General features: G+C 43.4%; 1 protein-coding gene across 1 annotated transcript in view; it reads right to left on the reverse strand.

Annotated features, from left to right (window-relative positions):
- The window catches only part of Tpo (thyroid peroxidase), a 63,817-nt gene extending 52,359 nt beyond the window's left edge, over positions 1–11,458 (reverse strand). The window contains exons 1-3 of the mRNA XM_035448034.1: positions 11,365–11,458; positions 5,774–5,858; positions 2,360–2,511 (exon numbers count right to left, since the gene is read on the reverse strand). Of these exons, the coding sequence (XP_035303925.1) occupies positions 2,360–2,511; positions 5,774–5,858; positions 11,365–11,458 (331 nt within the window). The remainder of the gene's footprint in view (positions 1–2,359; positions 2,512–5,773; positions 5,859–11,364) is intronic.
- Between the last annotated feature and the right edge of the window lie 6,491 nt (positions 11,459–17,949).

Raw genomic sequence — 17,949 nt, forward strand, 5'->3', positions numbered from 1 at the left:
ACTGTGTGTGACGTGAATATCAGAAGAAGTACCTTTCCAATGGTGTATCAGTCATAGCCTCAACATCTGCACCAAGGCTTCCTATGTAGCCTCAGTCACCATTCTGGGAAAACCTACCATCTCCTTCTCTGTCATATACAACTTTATTAACCCCCATCGAGCATATTCATTGGTAAGAGTGTTGGGGCTTTGTCTACTTCTGTGCTTTGTGAACATTCAGAAAAACAACCTAAGAGTCATGAGGTACCAGGAAAACAAACCAGTTGGCTACTTCTTAGAGTTGTCACCCATCTCCCAGGACACATCGCTGGGGCCAACTCATTATATCTGTACAACAAAACATTCCCATCTCACAATTATCCCATGCTTCAGGAGAGCACTAACACAAGATGTGTATCTTCCCATAGAAACTTGCCCTGGTTTAGCTTGCTGATAGTGTTCATTCTTTCCACTATAAAAACCTTTATTTTCTTTCTCCTATTGATTCTTTTCTCTTATAAACTCTCTAATTAGAGCCTTTGAATGCAGTCTGTTTTGTTTATGTTTACTGTTTTTCTTGCCAATTCTGTCACTATTTATGTTACTCAACAAATCAAGGCTTGGAGGCTTGAAAACAACCCTACAAAACTTTGATGACTATATACTAATGAAATTGAATGGTGGTTCTCAACTTCTGGGACATGATCTCTTTCACAGGGGTCACATATCCTGCATATCAGATATTTACAGTACAATTCATAGCAGTAGCAAAATTACAGTTGTGAAGTAGCAATGAAAATAATTTTATGGTTGGGGGTCACCACAACATGAAGAACTGTATTAAAGGGGTTACGGCATCAGGAAGGCTGAGAACCACTGCACTAGAAAAAAAAAATCAACAGGAATGCACCCTATTTTCAAATAGAAGAGAAACAGAGCAAACGTCTCAATGATGAGTATTCCATACCAAGCCTTGGGAAAAGTAGCAAACCGAAAAGAGACAGGGTTTGCTTTCAGCTGTGTGAGGGCCATGGATTCCCTATTTAAGAGAGAGCAGCAAATGCAGTCTTGTTACAAGACTCGCTTGATGGAACTTTTATTGGTGAACAATCCTATGTTCAAAAACAACCTGGTCCCTCTACCCAGTGCACTCAAATAGGCAAGAAGTCTATTTGGATTGGTTCACCTTCATTATTATATCTTAAATGTTCGGGAGTGGCTGAGTCTATAACCTAAATAACTTTAAAATGTCCTTTAGGATAGAATTCTTCAATTTCATATTATGGCCTGTCTTCCCAGCATGCTCTCACTCTGGCCTGGGCTGAGAGCCTTGCAAAATGGAAGCAGGAGCCAGTAGGCTCTTATCCTCCGGATAGGTCACCCCATATGACTTCTACCACTGTCTGAGCTGATGTCACTACTGGATAGGGACCAATGTCCTTAAAAAGGTCTTCCAACTATGTGATCTGAAACAAAACCCTTTTAGGAATGACTTTCTGGTTGCTATAAAAAATCAATTAAACTTAACTATTCAGTGTTGGATCTGAGAATTGTGGTTAATCCTGGTTTAAAATGAGTTCATCTCATTAGGCAAAGCAGCACTAGAGTAATATATATCAGAGATCAAGTAGCTCACAACACTGCATCGGAAGTAAATCTCACTGTGTTTGTTAAAAGAAAGCTGATTTTCAAGTGTGGCACCCTAAAAATTATGATTCATTTCTGGGCCATGCCTATGTTTGCTTCAGTATCTCAGGTCTGCAAGGTTTGCTTTGTTTTGTTTTTTGCTGTTGTTTTGGTTTTGGTTTTTTGAGACAGGGTTTCTCTTCATGCTTTGGAGCCTGTCCTAGAACTCACTCTGTAGACCAGGCTGACTTTGAACTCACAGAGATCCTCCTGTCTCTGCCTCCCGAGTGCTGGGATTAAAGGTGTACCACCACCAGCGCCTGGCCCTGAGGCATTTTGATCTGAGATGGTTCAGGCTTTCTTCCAGTGTACGCTTCTGCAGTCAGCCTGCGAGCAGCCAGAGACAGCAGACTCACCTCAATTTTGGAAAGCCCATGAGGCTATCACATTCCTTGAGTGACTAAATCAGAAGACCCTGGCTACAAACTGGGAAGTTGAAGCTCCTGTCCAGCCCTCTGCTTGCTGTGACAAGACACAACCTGAATGAATGCTTCCTCAGACAGCTCCTGAATGAATATGTTCTCTGAGTTTCACTAGGTAGGAAGGTGACAGGAAAATTCCCAATTTACTTTAGACCATAAAAGGCATGTTTCTCTAAATAGGATTCAAATACCAGAGGAACTATATTCCCAGAATAACAAAAATATGAAATTGGTTTAAGCAGAGCCAGAGGTAGAGGCATGTGGCCACTTACCTGTGAAGAACTCTGATTGTTTACGTTTTAAAGCCTGTATTGAGGTTTCCATGATCTCTGCTGCTCGGGAAATAGCCCCACTGGTGGACTCTGGCAGCTTGGAGAAAGAAAGGAGCTGTACTGGGGAAAGGACTTCCCTTTTCTTGAGGTTTCTAGAGCATAAACAGACAAGTTAGTTGGGGCTGGAGAGGCAGCTCAGCTGGTAAGAGCATTTGATGAACAAACTTATGAGTACTCAGATTTAATCTCCAGAACCCATGGGAAAATCTGGGCATAGTAATGTATGCCTGTAACCCCAGTGCTGGGGAGGTGGGGAAGGCTAGCCTGATTGGTGAGCCCCATATTCCAAGGAGAGGTCAAATCTCAAAATATAATGTGTAAGCCTCCCAAGGCTGGCTTCTGGCCTCCTCATACATATGTATGCATATGAACCTGCAAACAGACATCCCCCTTTATTGTTCCCCAGTCACTAACACATATATACCCAATAAACAGGATGTTCATTGAGTGACTGCACACACCAGACAATGCACCATGGGGTATACAAAGAAAAAGCCTAGATAGTTCTGAACCACAGGATTGCTGGGGGGTCACTAAAAGGGATAGAACATAAATATAGAGTATCAATATTGGGTGCTGAAGAAAATGGTCAACATTTTCTCTTTTAAAAAAAAAATCCCTATCTGAATGATCTTGGTTCCCTTTAACAGGCCTGGTAGGTACTGTTACACTTGTAAGGCTAAGGGCCCTTATACCTGAGACTCACGGGGACCATGACACTGGAGGGGGCCACTTGCTAACTTCTACATGCCTACTGCTGTTGCTCACTGCTGCCAAACAGGGAAATGAAAGCTATCGGAGCCCAGCACTGGAAGCGCTTGTCTGTGCTTGTCTAGAATGCCTACCTAGATACAGCAAAAGAACCCGGGACTGGTGGATTGGTGATGCCAGTACCCTGCTCTGTTCTGGGGTAGACAGCCACTAGAGACAGTCTTTCCTGGTACCTTGACCCCTAGGCTTGGCATTCTAGTCCTCACAGCTTGCTGATGGTTACCATGGACCAGTGCCTATATATTCTCCTGGCTTATCCCCTTAGCTATCTCACAGCCCTTCAAGAGGATTGGTCCTCCCTGGTGGATTACTTCCCTTCCATACACAGTCTGCTCTGTGCTCTGATCTTGGGGGCTTGATGAAGTGTTTGTATCAATTGCCCAGTCAGCTGTCCATCTGCTGCTTCCCCTGGGGGAGGTGCCAAATAGGCAGCTCAAGTGTTAAGCCTCCAATCACAGTGCAGGACTCCAGCCATTGTGCAGGGCTCATTAACACTCCAGCTGCAGAGACTGGGAGGATGTTAAATGATGGCTGTGTGTCCTTAGAGTTGCAGAAGGATATTGATTTTACATTCACATTTTGGGAACTCGGTGTTTAGCTGGCTCAGCATTCCTCCTGTGAAAAGCTGCAGACAACCATGTGCTAGATTTATGTTCTCGTTAGTCCCCTGGGTGTTTGAGAAGTGGAGAATGCTGCCCAGCAGTGTCGTTCTCATTAAGGCATCCTGTGCCCTTTGCTTCTCAATCTACTGCCAGGCAGACCCTGGAATATTTCTGCATCAGCAGACTAAGATGATGTCACTGACCTGAGTCCTGATAATCCAGCTAAATATATCGTGGAGCCCATGGGCAACTGCAAACCAGAAATTCACTCAGAATGCTGAAAGGGAGCATATTTATTGCTCTGGGAGTGGACCTTGTAGGGAAGGATGTGATCCTGGCAATTTCCTGTTTCCCCAGACCCACTGCCTCTCAGCAGAGACAAAAAGAGGGAAAGTAATCCCATCCACCTTCTGGGAAGGGGGAGTGGGAGAGGGAGGGAGAGAAAAGGGAAGAGGGAGAGAAACAGATAGAGGAAGAGAGGGGAGCCACTTGGTGAATATATGGATACAGATTTTGTTCTGCAGATGCACAAAAGCAAGTTTGAGCCAGGAATGCTCATCTGCTTGGTCTGATGAGGACTCTTGGTTCAGGAGAGTGGAGGGGTTGGTGGCTTTAATCCTACATCCAGAAAGGGTTGGTGAGCATAAGTGCCCACCCCCATTCACGGGTCTTTGGAGCTGCTTCCTCCAACATATCAACCTAAGTGGCCCAGCCATTACTGGCAGTAGGCCCTAGCCACCCTTGCCAGCTTGTAGACCTGGCTGTATTTCCCACTGCAGAAGCACAGGCTGCCAATCAGAGCTGAAGCTGCCATGCTGCTAGACAGTCTCATGCCCCTTCCTCCCCAAATGGTGACATCATGGGGGTCCTACCTCATCAGCTGCAGTTCCTGCATTGGGGTCGACACCATGAAACTCTTAGATTTATGAATTCTCTGCCACGTTGCCCACTTCCAGTGGGTAACTCCTCTGGCTCTAAGATTCCCAGAAGCATCCCACATGACTAAAAATACCCTGTCTTCACTGATGATTTGCATCAGTTCACATGCTAGGGAATACTGTTTCTTCTTTCTTTCACCTTCAATTTTTTTTTAATAGTCAAGCAACAATCTGTCTGTACGCAATGCTGAATAATTAAAACATTTCCTACCTGGCATAATAGAAATTTGGAGTCAATCAGAAGATGTCAGGTAATAATTTGTTCCTTGAGAGATGTAACTTCCAACAAAATGATATGCTTGTAAAGAAAAAAACCTAATATGTTTTTTGATGTTTTCTGAACATCTAACGAGACGCCATGACACCATTAGCACTGGTGTCAGTCACATTTTTAAAAGCATGATGTCAGGGGCTTGAAAAATGGCTGGTTAAGGGCACAGACTCCTTCTCTAGAGGACCCAGAGAGGATTCCCAGCATGCATACTATGGTTTATCACTGTCTGTAAACCCAGTTCCAGTAGATCTGATGCCCTCACCTAGCCACTGCAAGGACAAGGCATGGACCTGGTACTTAGATATGCATGTGAACAAAAAACCATCTACACACACACACACACACACACACACACACACACACACACACACACAAACACAACAAGATTATAAAACATTTTTTAAAAAATTAAAAAAGTGTATGATGTCATTTATTTCAGGAAAAAAGTGATGGGCAGCTTTGATTCTATGCTTGAGGTAATGTTTCGATGACATCACAATGGCTAGGCACAAAGCCTGAGGTGTAAAGCACCCTTTCCTCCTTCATGTGTCTTAATGTTATTCTTGAACAGGCTTCAGACTCTGTCATCATGGCATCTTGAACCATGATCAGACCCTGGGCTCTTGATCTGTGTCCCTCTGACCAAAGCGTTGGAGACAGAGCATTGTGATTTTCATTGTTGCCAACAACACTGGAACCATGAATCGTTCAGTAATGGCTTCAGTGCCTCATTTGCAAGAAGAGGGTAAAGGTGAACACTGTCCCTTACCTTTTCATGGTGTTGTAGACTGCATTGTCCACCATGAGCTGGCTCGCTTCCACAACACTGATAACATGGGACTTCAAAGTTTTCCCTAGGATATAAAACATGACACCGCTGAAACAGACCCACAGTACAGCAAATCTGCCAGCTTTAGCTTTCTTCCCCAAGTGCAAATGGACACAGTGACGGTCACGTGGTCTCTAGAAATGACTGAATTTTTGAGCTGTTTCTGAGCATTAGCATCTATGTAAAAAGAAACAAATTGTGAGAAGTCAAACTAAGTAACTGGGTGTTTTAGACACTGCACGAATGAGGGCATACTATAGCATTCAGTTCCTGACAGCACCTGCCTTTGATATTTGATGCATAGCAATATGATAAGAAACTGTTGGAGAGTCTCAGACACTTGTGATCACAAGTTCCCCAAGATCACACCAGTCCTCAGCGTGGAACAGAGTGTCTACTCATTGTTTCCTTCTAAATCTACCTTGCTATACCTAGTTTTCATTTCCGTTCCTGAAGTTAGCTATGGTCCTGATTTTACTAGCTGGGAAAAGCTCTCTTCCTCTAGACAGTGCCATGTTTGTCTGCTTCCCACCACAGTGATGTTGCACTAACCCTCTAAAAACTGTAGGCAAGCCCCCAACTTAATACTTTCATTTTATAAGCATTGCATTGGTCACAGTGTATCTTCACAGCAGCAGAACAGGGACTAAGACAGCACCTGATAGTTTGTCTGGAGTCAAGTGCAGTTGGAGACACTTGAAAATGTTTCTCTTCCCCTTTCACTTCATGAATGCCTTTTGGGAAGTTCTGTGCCTCACAACTGGCTCCCCCTACACTCCTGTCACTGGGAAAGTTATGGCTGAGACATCTCAACTTTCTTTTGTTCCTGCTGTCAGTCGGGTGCCTTTTAAAATGCAGACGTGCTAGACTGTGCCTCCCTCACAACACAAAGACCCGGCTGCCCGCAGAGTAACATCCAGACCCTCAAAATCTCCAAGGGTGAGGTTTACTATTTCAAAGCTCTGTGCCTGATTTAAAAAAGTGTCTTCCTCTGGCACTAGAGAAACAGCTTAGTGAATAACATTTGCTACACAGCATTAGGACCTCAGTTTGGATCTCAATAGTCATGAAAAAGTTTGGCATAACTTCATGAACCTTTTGCTGAAATGCTACACAGAGCAGGGACAGGAGGATCACCAAAGCTTGCTGGCTGCCAGTCTAGTTCATTGAGAGAACCTGTCTTAGGGTAAAGCATGATAGCTCTCCTGACGCCCTCTTCTGGCCTCTATATGTATACACATGGGCACAAACACCTTTACTTTGTGTACATATCCCCCCAAGTATTTAAAATATCCAACTTATTTTCTCTTCCTTAACAGTATAATGACCCTCTGAGTGGATGCAGCAGATGAAAATGACCAGTTCATCACTGTGAATCCTGTGTACTGTGACCCAAAAAGGGCTGAATCACATGGCCTCTACCCAGCTGAAAGTTGTACTTAGTAGACACTTGTCATGTGTGAGACCTAAATGATTTAATAGAAGAATTAAGTATGAAGAAAAAATATTTTGGTGTGTGTGTGTGTGTGTTTACTATTCTGGGGAATAGTAGCTGCCGGTGAGAGAATTTCCTGTTATTTACCCCTATTAAAATGATATTTAAATCAAACTGATCATGTATTGTTTATACTTAATTTGCTATATTGCAAAACAAAATATTCTACCAATTTTAAAGGAAGGTTTGTTATTTCAAATACTGTCTTTAAACCAAAGATTTTTGTATTGAAAAATTTCCTGCAGAAATACTTCTCATCTGTGGTCTTCTTAAATCCCCATGGAACTGGATGGGTTTTTAAGTTAATCACATTTTGGATGAACAGAGATGCCTCATTTGTCTACAACAGAGGAGAGAATCCTCCTCTCTGCCCATCTTAGGTTAACACGTTCTGGGGCCACATAAATTAGACAGATGAAGGATAAACAAGAGGAAAACCTGGCAGCCAGCAAGCCTTGGTCTGTGTGCTGACATCCCATGAGAGCTGTCAGAGCTAACTGACAGAGCCAAGCTGGGAAGTTGTCTAGACAGCATTCTCAGCGAAAGGAAGAAAAGAAAGAGGGAAGGTAAGAGGAAGGGACGAAGTGAGAGAGAAATGGAGGGAGGGAAGAGGGAACAGGTGGTTGGGAACAAGCTGTGTGGAGGCAGATAAATGAGGGGTGCTGCTAGGCAGCTGGGAGCTGGGGTCCTGATGTGGGTTCCTGGATCTCTCCAGGGCTGGAGATCCCTGGAGCCTTCTTCTCTTTCTTCCCCACAGGGAGGGATGAGACCCTTTGCAAATGGATTTCCTGCCAGCAGGGGGGGACAGAGTGCTTCTCTACGACCATGGCCTTGTCTGCACCTCAAGATCTACCCAGCAGGTACACAGGTTACCTCTGACTTGTGGTTGAGGCTATGGTTGGGTGGTAGGGTCAATGACCTGAGAATTTTAACTCGGCCTCTTCTGTTATTCTAGAAGAGAAATCCAATTTTTAGATAATATCTTGACTAATTCCCTGTCCGAGAGTTATCATGTGTCATCTGGATTTCCATGAGTACCTCCTGAAAGTGCCGCCTGCTCTGGGAGGCACACTGGCCTCTAGAATTTTTTTTGCATGTTCATAACTGGAATGCAAGGAGCCAATTATACAAGAAGATACTGTGTGTCAGGACAATGAAACAGGCTACATAGTTCCTAACATGTTCCTTAATACGAAGCAAAATGGAGTAAAAGGAAACAGCCAAGAAAGCCAGCAGGCCACAGGCTCCCAAGTGTTGCCCTTGGCTAACTCAGATCACTTGGTTTTGCTCAGAGCCATGTGTGGATCCTGTTTTGACGAGCTCTGTTTTCAGAAATCTGGTGAACTGGAACACAGCTCGCCAGCTTTCCTTTTAAACAAACTCCCCCACTAGGCTGGCTTCCCAATCTCAGGATTCGCAGGCAGCTTTCCTGCCCACGCTGTTCACTTGCGTCTTATTTTCTCTTCACAGCCACAACTAGCGCTGAGTTCACCACAAAGATAATTTCGCATGGATCTTAATTTCACACCAACACTGGAAGCCAGTCTCAGTCTATAGAGAGGAATACGCAGGTCTCTGTGAAGCATGTGCTACCAAGGGCTGTCAAGAGACGACGATTCGAGCAGTTTTCTTAAATTTATAATGGTCATGGGTGTACTTTAAGAGGAAATGAAACCTTTTTTCATTTTCAGTACTTTATTACTGAATTTCCAGGTGTCGTGGTTTCTTTTCCTTTGTGCTTTGAGCCACCTGGCTCTGGCTCTGCACAGTGGTGTGTGTGTGTGTGTGTGTGTGTGTGTGTGTGTGTGTGTGTGTGTGTCCTATAACTTTGCTTCCCAAAGTGTCTTTGATGTCGCCCAAATGCACAAAGTCATCTCTGCGTTGTCATCTTCCAAACACATTTCATTTGGGCTGTGGTGAATATTTATTGTTTCAAAGGCACTGTTGTTTCTTTTTTCTTTCCAGCTGACTAAATAATGTCCATACATTAAAGAATGTAAAATTGAACCAGTGTGAAACAAATACTCTTTGCTTGCTTTTTTGTCTGTCTGCGACAGGATTTTATGAAATTTAGGCGGACTTCACTTAAACATACTATATATCTGATGCTTGCCTTGAATTCTTGGTCTATCTGTCTCAGATGGAATTACAGGGGTACAAGAAGAACTTTAAGGGTGCTACCAGTGATTTTAATGATTTTTTAAAATTTATTATCAAACCCAGGACCTCATACATGCTAAGACAAGTGCTCCTCTGCTGGCCTATTCCAGGCCAAAGGTATTAGCTAAGACTGGCCTGTAAAAAGGAGTTCTTAACTGGTCTAAATAATAAGAACCCGGACTCAGATATAGAGGAAAATACTGAGAGATCAGAGAGGAGGAGGAGCAAGCCACCAATCACCACACCTTATCTCCTTAGCGTCTCAGCAGACATCTGCCTGTTCATTGGTTGGAATAGCTTTATTCATTAATCTATCAGAGAAACATCTATTCACAGCCTACAGAAGGGCATCCCCCATGACCTTAACAGTGTGATTTTCTTGTTTCATCCTCTTGAGTGCTTGCATAGATCCATGTGGTACTACTGTGGGCATATTTTCTAAGTAAGAAATTTATGGAATAGATGGATAACAAGCCAGCTTCAAAATACCAGAATGAATGAAAAAATACACTCCAAAGTGCACTATCATTACAAAAAGTTGTTTGTGTGTTATTAAAAACGTAAACAAAACAGTGAAATATATTACAGGTTTTGCAAATCATGCCTTTCATCTCAGCATTCTGGAGGCAGAGGTAGAGGCCGGCAGATCTCTGTGTGTTCTACACAGTGAGTTCCAGGCTGATGGGGGCTACATACTGAAACCCTGTCTCAAGAAACAAAACAATCTCTGTGTGGAGTTCTAGTTACCTCATGTCCTGATTTTTTAAAATAATGTAATTTCCAGAATTTAAAGCCATGGTGTGCAGATGTCTTTATGAACAGCTTCATGGGTGCAACAGCTTGCTTTTAACTAGCCTCTTGACCTCTACCTTCGAAGTCTTGTTTTATTCATCTAGGGCCTTGATAACCACTAAACAAAAGAATAAAGTGGTTTACTTCCTGTCTGCGAGCTGGACACCTGCTATGTTCCAAGTGTTAGAAGGGTTGGTATGGAGGAGTGAGATTTAAAATGAGTACCCCCCCTTTTGTTTTCTCTAGCTGTCAATGGAACACAACACTCCCTAAGTTAAGGCTGTGTTATGCCCGTGGCAGTCAGTTGAAGACCCAGACTCGGAAGGGGAATGGCTTGCCTTTCAGAAGAAGGGCTTTGCAGATCCTAGTGTAACCAGTGTGGACACCCAGAAGGAGGGGAAGAGGAAGGATTTCTTGAGTCTGGGGAAGCATCAGGGTGACTTCAGCACAGTCACAATGTCCAGAAGTTCAGAAAACACAGGCAGAACATAGCTCCTAGCAGGAAGCTGGATCTAGATGAGGATGCTAAGGTCCAAGGGCTGGGCTGTGTCTGAGACAAGTGCCCCTCCAGCATCCTGCCACCAGGAAGCTTGGTCCAGGGTGACTTCTTATCCTTTTCTCTCCCCTGCCATGTCCTTTTTGCTTTCCATTCCTCCTCTCCCTTGTCCCTCCCCTCCCTTTCTTTTTCTTCTCTATAGCAAAGAGTGATTATGCTAACCATGACATCTCAGTAGCTTTCTTACCATAATTTGCCATACAACAGACTAATTGCAGAAACTGTACCAGAGACATTTAATGAAAGATGATTTTATAACAAAGGAACAAAAATACTTAGAAGTTTTCTTCCAGATATATGTACGGGTAAAAATGGAAATGATTTATTCTGCAATCATGAAAAAAAAATCAGTTCTTTTAAAGGATGAATTACATTTTCATCCTTCTAAACTGGAGAATTACATTATTCTCTTTGAAAAGCACAAAAGGGTCCTTAGCAGTTCTCAACAACTGCCGTAACATGTTGAGTTTACCGAGTGTGAAAAACAACTTTATAAGACTAAAAGATCACATGTTGTTTGTTACTTACCCCACAAGGCTTCTCTGCTTCTCAAGATGAAAGGGAAGAAAATGCCAGTTCCCATCACTGCCAGTGTGACCGCCACAGCTCTAAGTGCTCTCATTCTGGAACTGAAGTGGCGAAGAGATAATCAGGTATTCAGCAGCATGCTGTGGGATCTACCATAAATACCCCGGCCTCTCCTCAGGTGGGCCCTCCCAAGTCCAAGGCTGCCACTCCTTAAGACGCTGAACCATCTTCAGAACCAGAAGATGCAGACAAAGCCTGGAGTGCTTGTCAGAGCTAGTCCTCTGTGCATCAGAAATGTGGGGCTAGAGAATGGGAAATTCATCTCTTTCAACACATCAATGCAGAGAAAAAGCTAGGATTAAGAATTTAGTATTTATAAAGATAAATAAAGCCCTGCACCTGCTGCATTTCTTATGGAATAAGGACTATGCTAAAGTGATTTCAGATGAAACAGAAGATCCAAAATTGGTCACATCCAACAAAGACTTTCTAAGTCTTTGTTTTTCTAGCCTTAGACACAGCTGACTTTGTTAAACAGGACATCCCAGGGGGAATACACCATAGTGCATTAGGGTCTATAAGTGACCCAGCACACCTGAGCTGAAGTCATGGGAACAAGGTACTGCCAGGCTTTGCTAGGAAAAGCTGTCTGTTTATCACACAGCCCAATCATGGCCTCCCATAGACAACTTTACACCTTTTATGATAGATTTCTCTTCGAAAAGTGGAAAATAAAAAGTTTTACAACCTGACCATTTTCCTTTTCTCAGCTGAGGAAGCAGGGTGTGCACAGTTGGGTGCTTTCTTTGTGGTCTCCTGAAATGTGAATCTTGATTAGTTTTCTGGGACTTGGTCACCAACCATATAAATGGATTCTGTGCTCTAATGCCCACTCAAGCTCCCAATGGGAGTGGCTCTGTTCTATGTTTGCTTAGCATTGTGTTTCTGCCAAGTTCTCTCCCGTATGTCCTGGTCAGAAAGAAGGTGCCACATTATAGAGGACACTCTGGGCACCTGACCTAGAAGAAGTGTGATATTCAGAGAAAGAAGAAACTTAATAAAAACCAACCCCTTTAACATTCAAACTTTTCTGAGCTGATGCAACCACACACACACACACACACACACACACACACACACACACAAACACACCTGCACTTGCACACAATTAAAGTAGGAGGCAGACTTTGGAAGAGGAGATTTAGTGGGGGGTGATAGGGGGATAAGAGGATAATGGGGTACTTTGATAGAAACATATATGTATACATATGAGAAATTGTAAAACAATAAATAGAATTAATGAAAGTACCACATGAAAGAGAAGATATGAATTACCCAATATCAGCAGGATTGTGTGTGCTGCTGGTCCCTGAGTGGCAATGGAAACCTGGAACCTTACTGCTTATCCCTGAGGTACCAGAGTCCTTTTCTCTGAAAAGTGGATAAACTATATCCCTGTCTGTAACAGTGACTAAAGAGTCTCATTTATTTGCAGCTCACCAGCAACGTCCCCAAACCCACTCTCTCTGGAATCTCTCTAAGATTCCTTAGGCTCCTCCCTGCCAGTGTAAACAATAAAAGCTGATTTTATGTTCAGAGAAGCCAAGATGCAAAGAAGGCCCTGTGACCAGCCCAGGTGCCTGGAGGAGGTCTAGATCCATTGAGGAATCTGGAAATGACATCCACATTTGAGATGCCTGTAGTATGTGCAGTGCACTCCAGGTACCAGCTTTTATGAGCTGTCATCGATGCTGGGATGAGCTTTGATGATACAGGTGTCTTTGAGTCATTTCTGTTCCTCTAAGTGACCCCTCAACCATATTCCTCTAAGTAACCCCAATAAAATCATTGGTTTATCAATTTGACTTTGGTCTGTCACCAGTGCCCTATCTGGGATGAGGAGACATGTGTGTTGTGTCTCCCCAAGAAATGTCTTGTCACACATAATGTGTGTACATTTCAGTGTTACCTGGAGACCAACAAACAGTGCCTAAGAACGTGATGATTCACCTTAGAGAGACCCTTATGAAGGCAGTGGAGTAAATATTAGAAAATGATATCTTTTCCTCTGAACTATAGGCTGCGATTTTTCCCTCTCGTCTCTATTGATATAGTGATGAGTAAAAATTACATCCATATGTAGACCCCAGTTAGTACTTTAGTGTACAAAAGCAAGGAGTGAAGGAATGACCGAACTTCTTAAGACAACCATCACCTCATGCATTCCCCTTAGGACCTCTGCTCATATCTTCTTCATATCTCCTCATGACCTCTTCTCACATCCCCTCCTCATGTCTTCCCTGTACTTTTCCTCAAACTCTCCTCTTGCATCCTTTCCACCCACCTTCTCCTCACAGCCTATCCTCACATCTTCTCACATGCTATTATGGCCCTTTCTCATGCTATCTACTTAGCCTTATTTTCCTCTCTCTGCATCTTTCCCTAATTCCCTTCTCACTCTGTGTCTAAGTTAGAGCTACTATTGCTGTGATGAAACACTATGACCAAAAGCAACTTACAGAAGAAAGGGTCTATTTGTTTACACTTCTACATTGTAGTCCACCACCAAAGGAAGTCAGAGCAGGAAAACATGTGGGAACCTGGAGGCAGGAGCTGATGCAGAGGCCATGGAGGGTTGCTGCTTACTGGTTTCCTCATCATGGCTTGTTCAGCCTGCTTTCTTTTCTTTTTTTCTTTTTTCTTTTTGGTTTTTCGAGACAGGGTTTCTCTGTGTAGCTTTGGAGCCTATCCTGGCACTCACTCTGTAGATTAGGCTGGCCTCGGAACTCACAGAGATCTGCCTGCCTTCACCTCCCGAGTGCTGGGATTAAAGGCGTGTACCACCAACGCCCCGCAGCCTGCTTTCTTATAAAACCCAGGACTGCCAGTGCAGAGATGGCATCACCCATAATGGGCTGGACCTCTCCCACCAATCACTATTTAAGAAAATGTTCCACAGGCTCACCAGCAACCTGGTCTTATGGAAGCATTTTCTTAATTGAGATCCCCTCCTCTGGAGATGACTTTAGCTTCTGTCTGGTTGACATAGACTATCCAGGACAATTGACCCCTTTTCAACCTGACACACAAAGATATCATAATTAAGCCAAAAACTTTCCTTTCCCATTCATCCCCAAGATCTCACATAAAAAAACATAAATAGCTTTAAAAGTCCCACAGTCTCTACAAATCCAAACATACTAAAAATTCAGTCTCCTTAAAACAGCCAGTCTCATTAAAACTCCAAAATCTCTTTCAAAAGTTCAAAATTGCTCTACTGTCAGCTCCTATAAAAATCAAAATTAAGTTAAATACTTTACTTCAAGAGGGAAGAACCAGGGCACAGTCACAATCAGATTGAAGAAAAAACAAACTCCAACAGGGTGAATAACAAAATAGCCAATATCTGGGATTGACTCACAATTTTATGGGCTCCTCCAAAGGGCTTGGGTCACTTCTCCAGCTCTGCCCTCTGCAGCACACACAACTTGTCTTCTAAGATCAGGATGGCTCCACTCCACTGCTCCTGCTGTTCTTGGTGGTTATCCCATGGTACTAGCATCTTCAAAAGGCTTCAGTCTTTTGCTGCAATTGTGCTGCACTTTCACCAAGAGCTTCTCATGGACTCTCTTCATGGTACCAACCTTCAACCTTTTTTTGCATGACCCCTTCAGTTCTGGGCCTTCAACTGCCACTGAGGCTGCGCTTTCACCAATTGTCTGTCACAGTGCTAAGCTTTTCCTTGACCTCTTCATGCCTTCAAAACAAGTACCACCTGGGTGACTTTTACACTACCAAGTTCAGCTTCCAGCTCAAGGTACAACCGTGGCTGCCTCTGGAACACAGCTTCTCTGTGCTCTCAGGAAATAATACTTTCCAGAAGATTTTTGGCTCAAAGATGGTCTCTTCTCAATCACCACTAATTTCTAAGTTCTAACGGACCAGCATCAACTGTTCCAGTAAAGCAAAGGTTTTACTTTAGTGGTTCTGGCCTCTTGTTAATCACAGCTGATTCTTTAGCTCTAGCTGATCAGAAATCACAGATTCCTCATGTAAGTGGCACAGTAGAGTCTTTGCTTCTCTCTGAAACATCACAAGCCAGGTTTCTATCATCTTCTCTGCTCTTAACATTTTAATCTTCAAAATTTCAACAAAACAACTCACTGAGCCCTCAACACTCAACCGCTCTTCTATCCCAAAGTTCCAATGTCCTTCTACAATCTTGTCTCAAAACATGGTCAGGTCTGTCATAGCAATACCCAACTATCCTGGTACCAACTTCCATTCTAGTTAAGGCTAACACCGTCATGATGAAACACAGTGACCAAAAGCAACTTGGGGAAGAAAGGATCATGTCCCAAAGGATGAGAATGGCTGCTCTAGTGGATGCAAAGTCTTAATTCACAGAGACAAAGTAGACCAAAGAAGGAAATTAATGTCAAATTCATGTGTCACTCACTGCAGAGTTAATTTTGTAGGTTCTCATTTTTTTGGTTGTCTACTACTAATATAGAGATTGAGTAGATATGATTGGAAATATGATTCTTTATATTATAGAGGTCATGATCTACTCTGGACCTCCATGCCTCTGAGGAGCTCTGACTTCATGAACAGCAGGCTTTCCCTGAGCAGGAGGATTCAGAAGGGGTTGGTCCCAGTGCTCCTTAACTGGTATTGCTGAAGGCAGAGTGAGCAGAAGGAGGGGTACAAAATTTCCCCACCCACATTACTAGGAAAATGTGACTTCAGTTACACTCTAATGTGGGTGTCAGTTTCTTTATGAAATGCCTAGTATGCCCTCACTTGCTGTGTACACCAACTGCTAAGCCAGGAAACCAGATAATCGCTTGCCAGGGACTATGTGCAGCTCTTCCAGTATCAGTTTGGAGATACCGCTCCCTCCTTCCCGCAGCCGAAACACAGGAAGCCAGCTGGCACTGACTGCTCAATTAAGGACAAGCAGCGAATTGCTGCTTCTGAAGAGGTAAGGCTAATCACAGTCCTTACCTGACTGCACTAGTTTGACGTCAGATGCTCAAGTACTCTGTGTGTGTGTGTATGTGTGTGTGTGTGTGTGTGTGTGTGTGTGTGTGTGTGTGTGTGTGTGTGTGTGTGTAGTGGGAATGTTCAAGGGTCCTTCGTTTCTCTCAGGAGTTTTTAAGTAGTTCTAAATCATGTGTCACACCATATCACACTCCCATAGATGAATCCAGTGTGCCATCAGGCTCAGCAGCCAGTAGGATAAATGAACTGTAGTCTGAACTCTTCACACTTGTTATTCAAAGTTCTCCTACAACTAATCTGTTTACAGAGTAACCCTGAAGAAGAGATTCCAAACGTGACCATCATATCCTTGACCTAAGAGACAGAGAAGGTTGAATCACTGTTCTTACTTTAGTGAACTGAGGTCTTTGCAAGGGAAGGGAGGAAGACTGACATTTCAATGAACCTAAGATGGCATGCACTCATCTGATTTGCTAATGTTTCTGATAAACTCAGCCCAGTTTTAAAAGACAAGTTTTCACTACGTAGCCCAGACGGGCCTCAAACTGGCAATCTTCTTGTTTTGAGAGTCTATTGTGTTTGGGGATTACAGACATTGTACCTCCTCTCTTTGCCTGATTTTAGCTCAATTTTTGTATTGGGCATGAAGACACTGATACTTGGTGAGTTAAGGAAAAACAACTGCAGGAATGTTATAGAATGTAGAATCCATTTGTCGGTCTAAAGACAACCTGGAATTAGAGTGCTTTGGGAGATTTGTAAAAAAAAATAAATAAATGTGCCAATCTTAGAAAGAAGGAAAATAAGACTCTGTAGCTTTTCTTACAGTGACAATAATGTCAAGGACTTGCCTGGTTGGCTGCAAAAACTAAAGGACCTGAATTTTCACACAGCATTCAATTAATTTTCTGTGTCTTGGGAGCCTAAGAACAGCACTTCTTGATGCTCAGATCAAATCCTTACCAGTGACCCAGGCCGACACCTCAGGCTGCCTTGTGCTGCAGGTGGGGATCACCATGGATGAGAAATTGCTTTACTGCCACTACAACCTTTCTAAGAGCATGGGGAGTGAATGGTGCCCATATGGCTTGTCAATTTAATGTAGAATGAAATAAAGGCCTGGAGGACATGCGTAGAGCCATTCATTGTGATGTTCCTGAAGGCTGCCCATGGGCTTCTAAGTCTTCCCCCTGCAAACTCTGGTACTGCTGTCCTCTCTTATCCTAATATGTGTGTCCACCCCCTTCCCGCATCAGCCTATGCCTCCTAACATTCATAGGTAGGAAAGTGAATTTGCTTCTGTCCCTGGGGTAATGTGTTCATTGAGTGATGTAATGACAAATTCATACTCCATATCCTCCCAGGTCTGTGATCTTCCAAATAATAGACACACCCAAAATAGTTGCTTCCTTTGAATGGTTCCTGACAGCATCCTCTTCTCATATCTGAGCCCCTCCTTTGGCTCTCCTACCCTTGGGGAGAGCACAGAGACAGCTTAGGCTTTAACTCCTGGAAAGAGGGCGACCTCTGTGCTGCAAATGGTTGCTGGGGGTGAAGTTTTAAGGGCAATCTATCTTATTT

This window comes from Cricetulus griseus, chromosome 7 (assembly GCF_003668045.3).
Source record: "Cricetulus griseus strain 17A/GY chromosome 7, alternate assembly CriGri-PICRH-1.0, whole genome shotgun sequence".
NCBI classification, from domain to species: domain Eukaryota; kingdom Metazoa; phylum Chordata; class Mammalia; order Rodentia; family Cricetidae; genus Cricetulus; species Cricetulus griseus.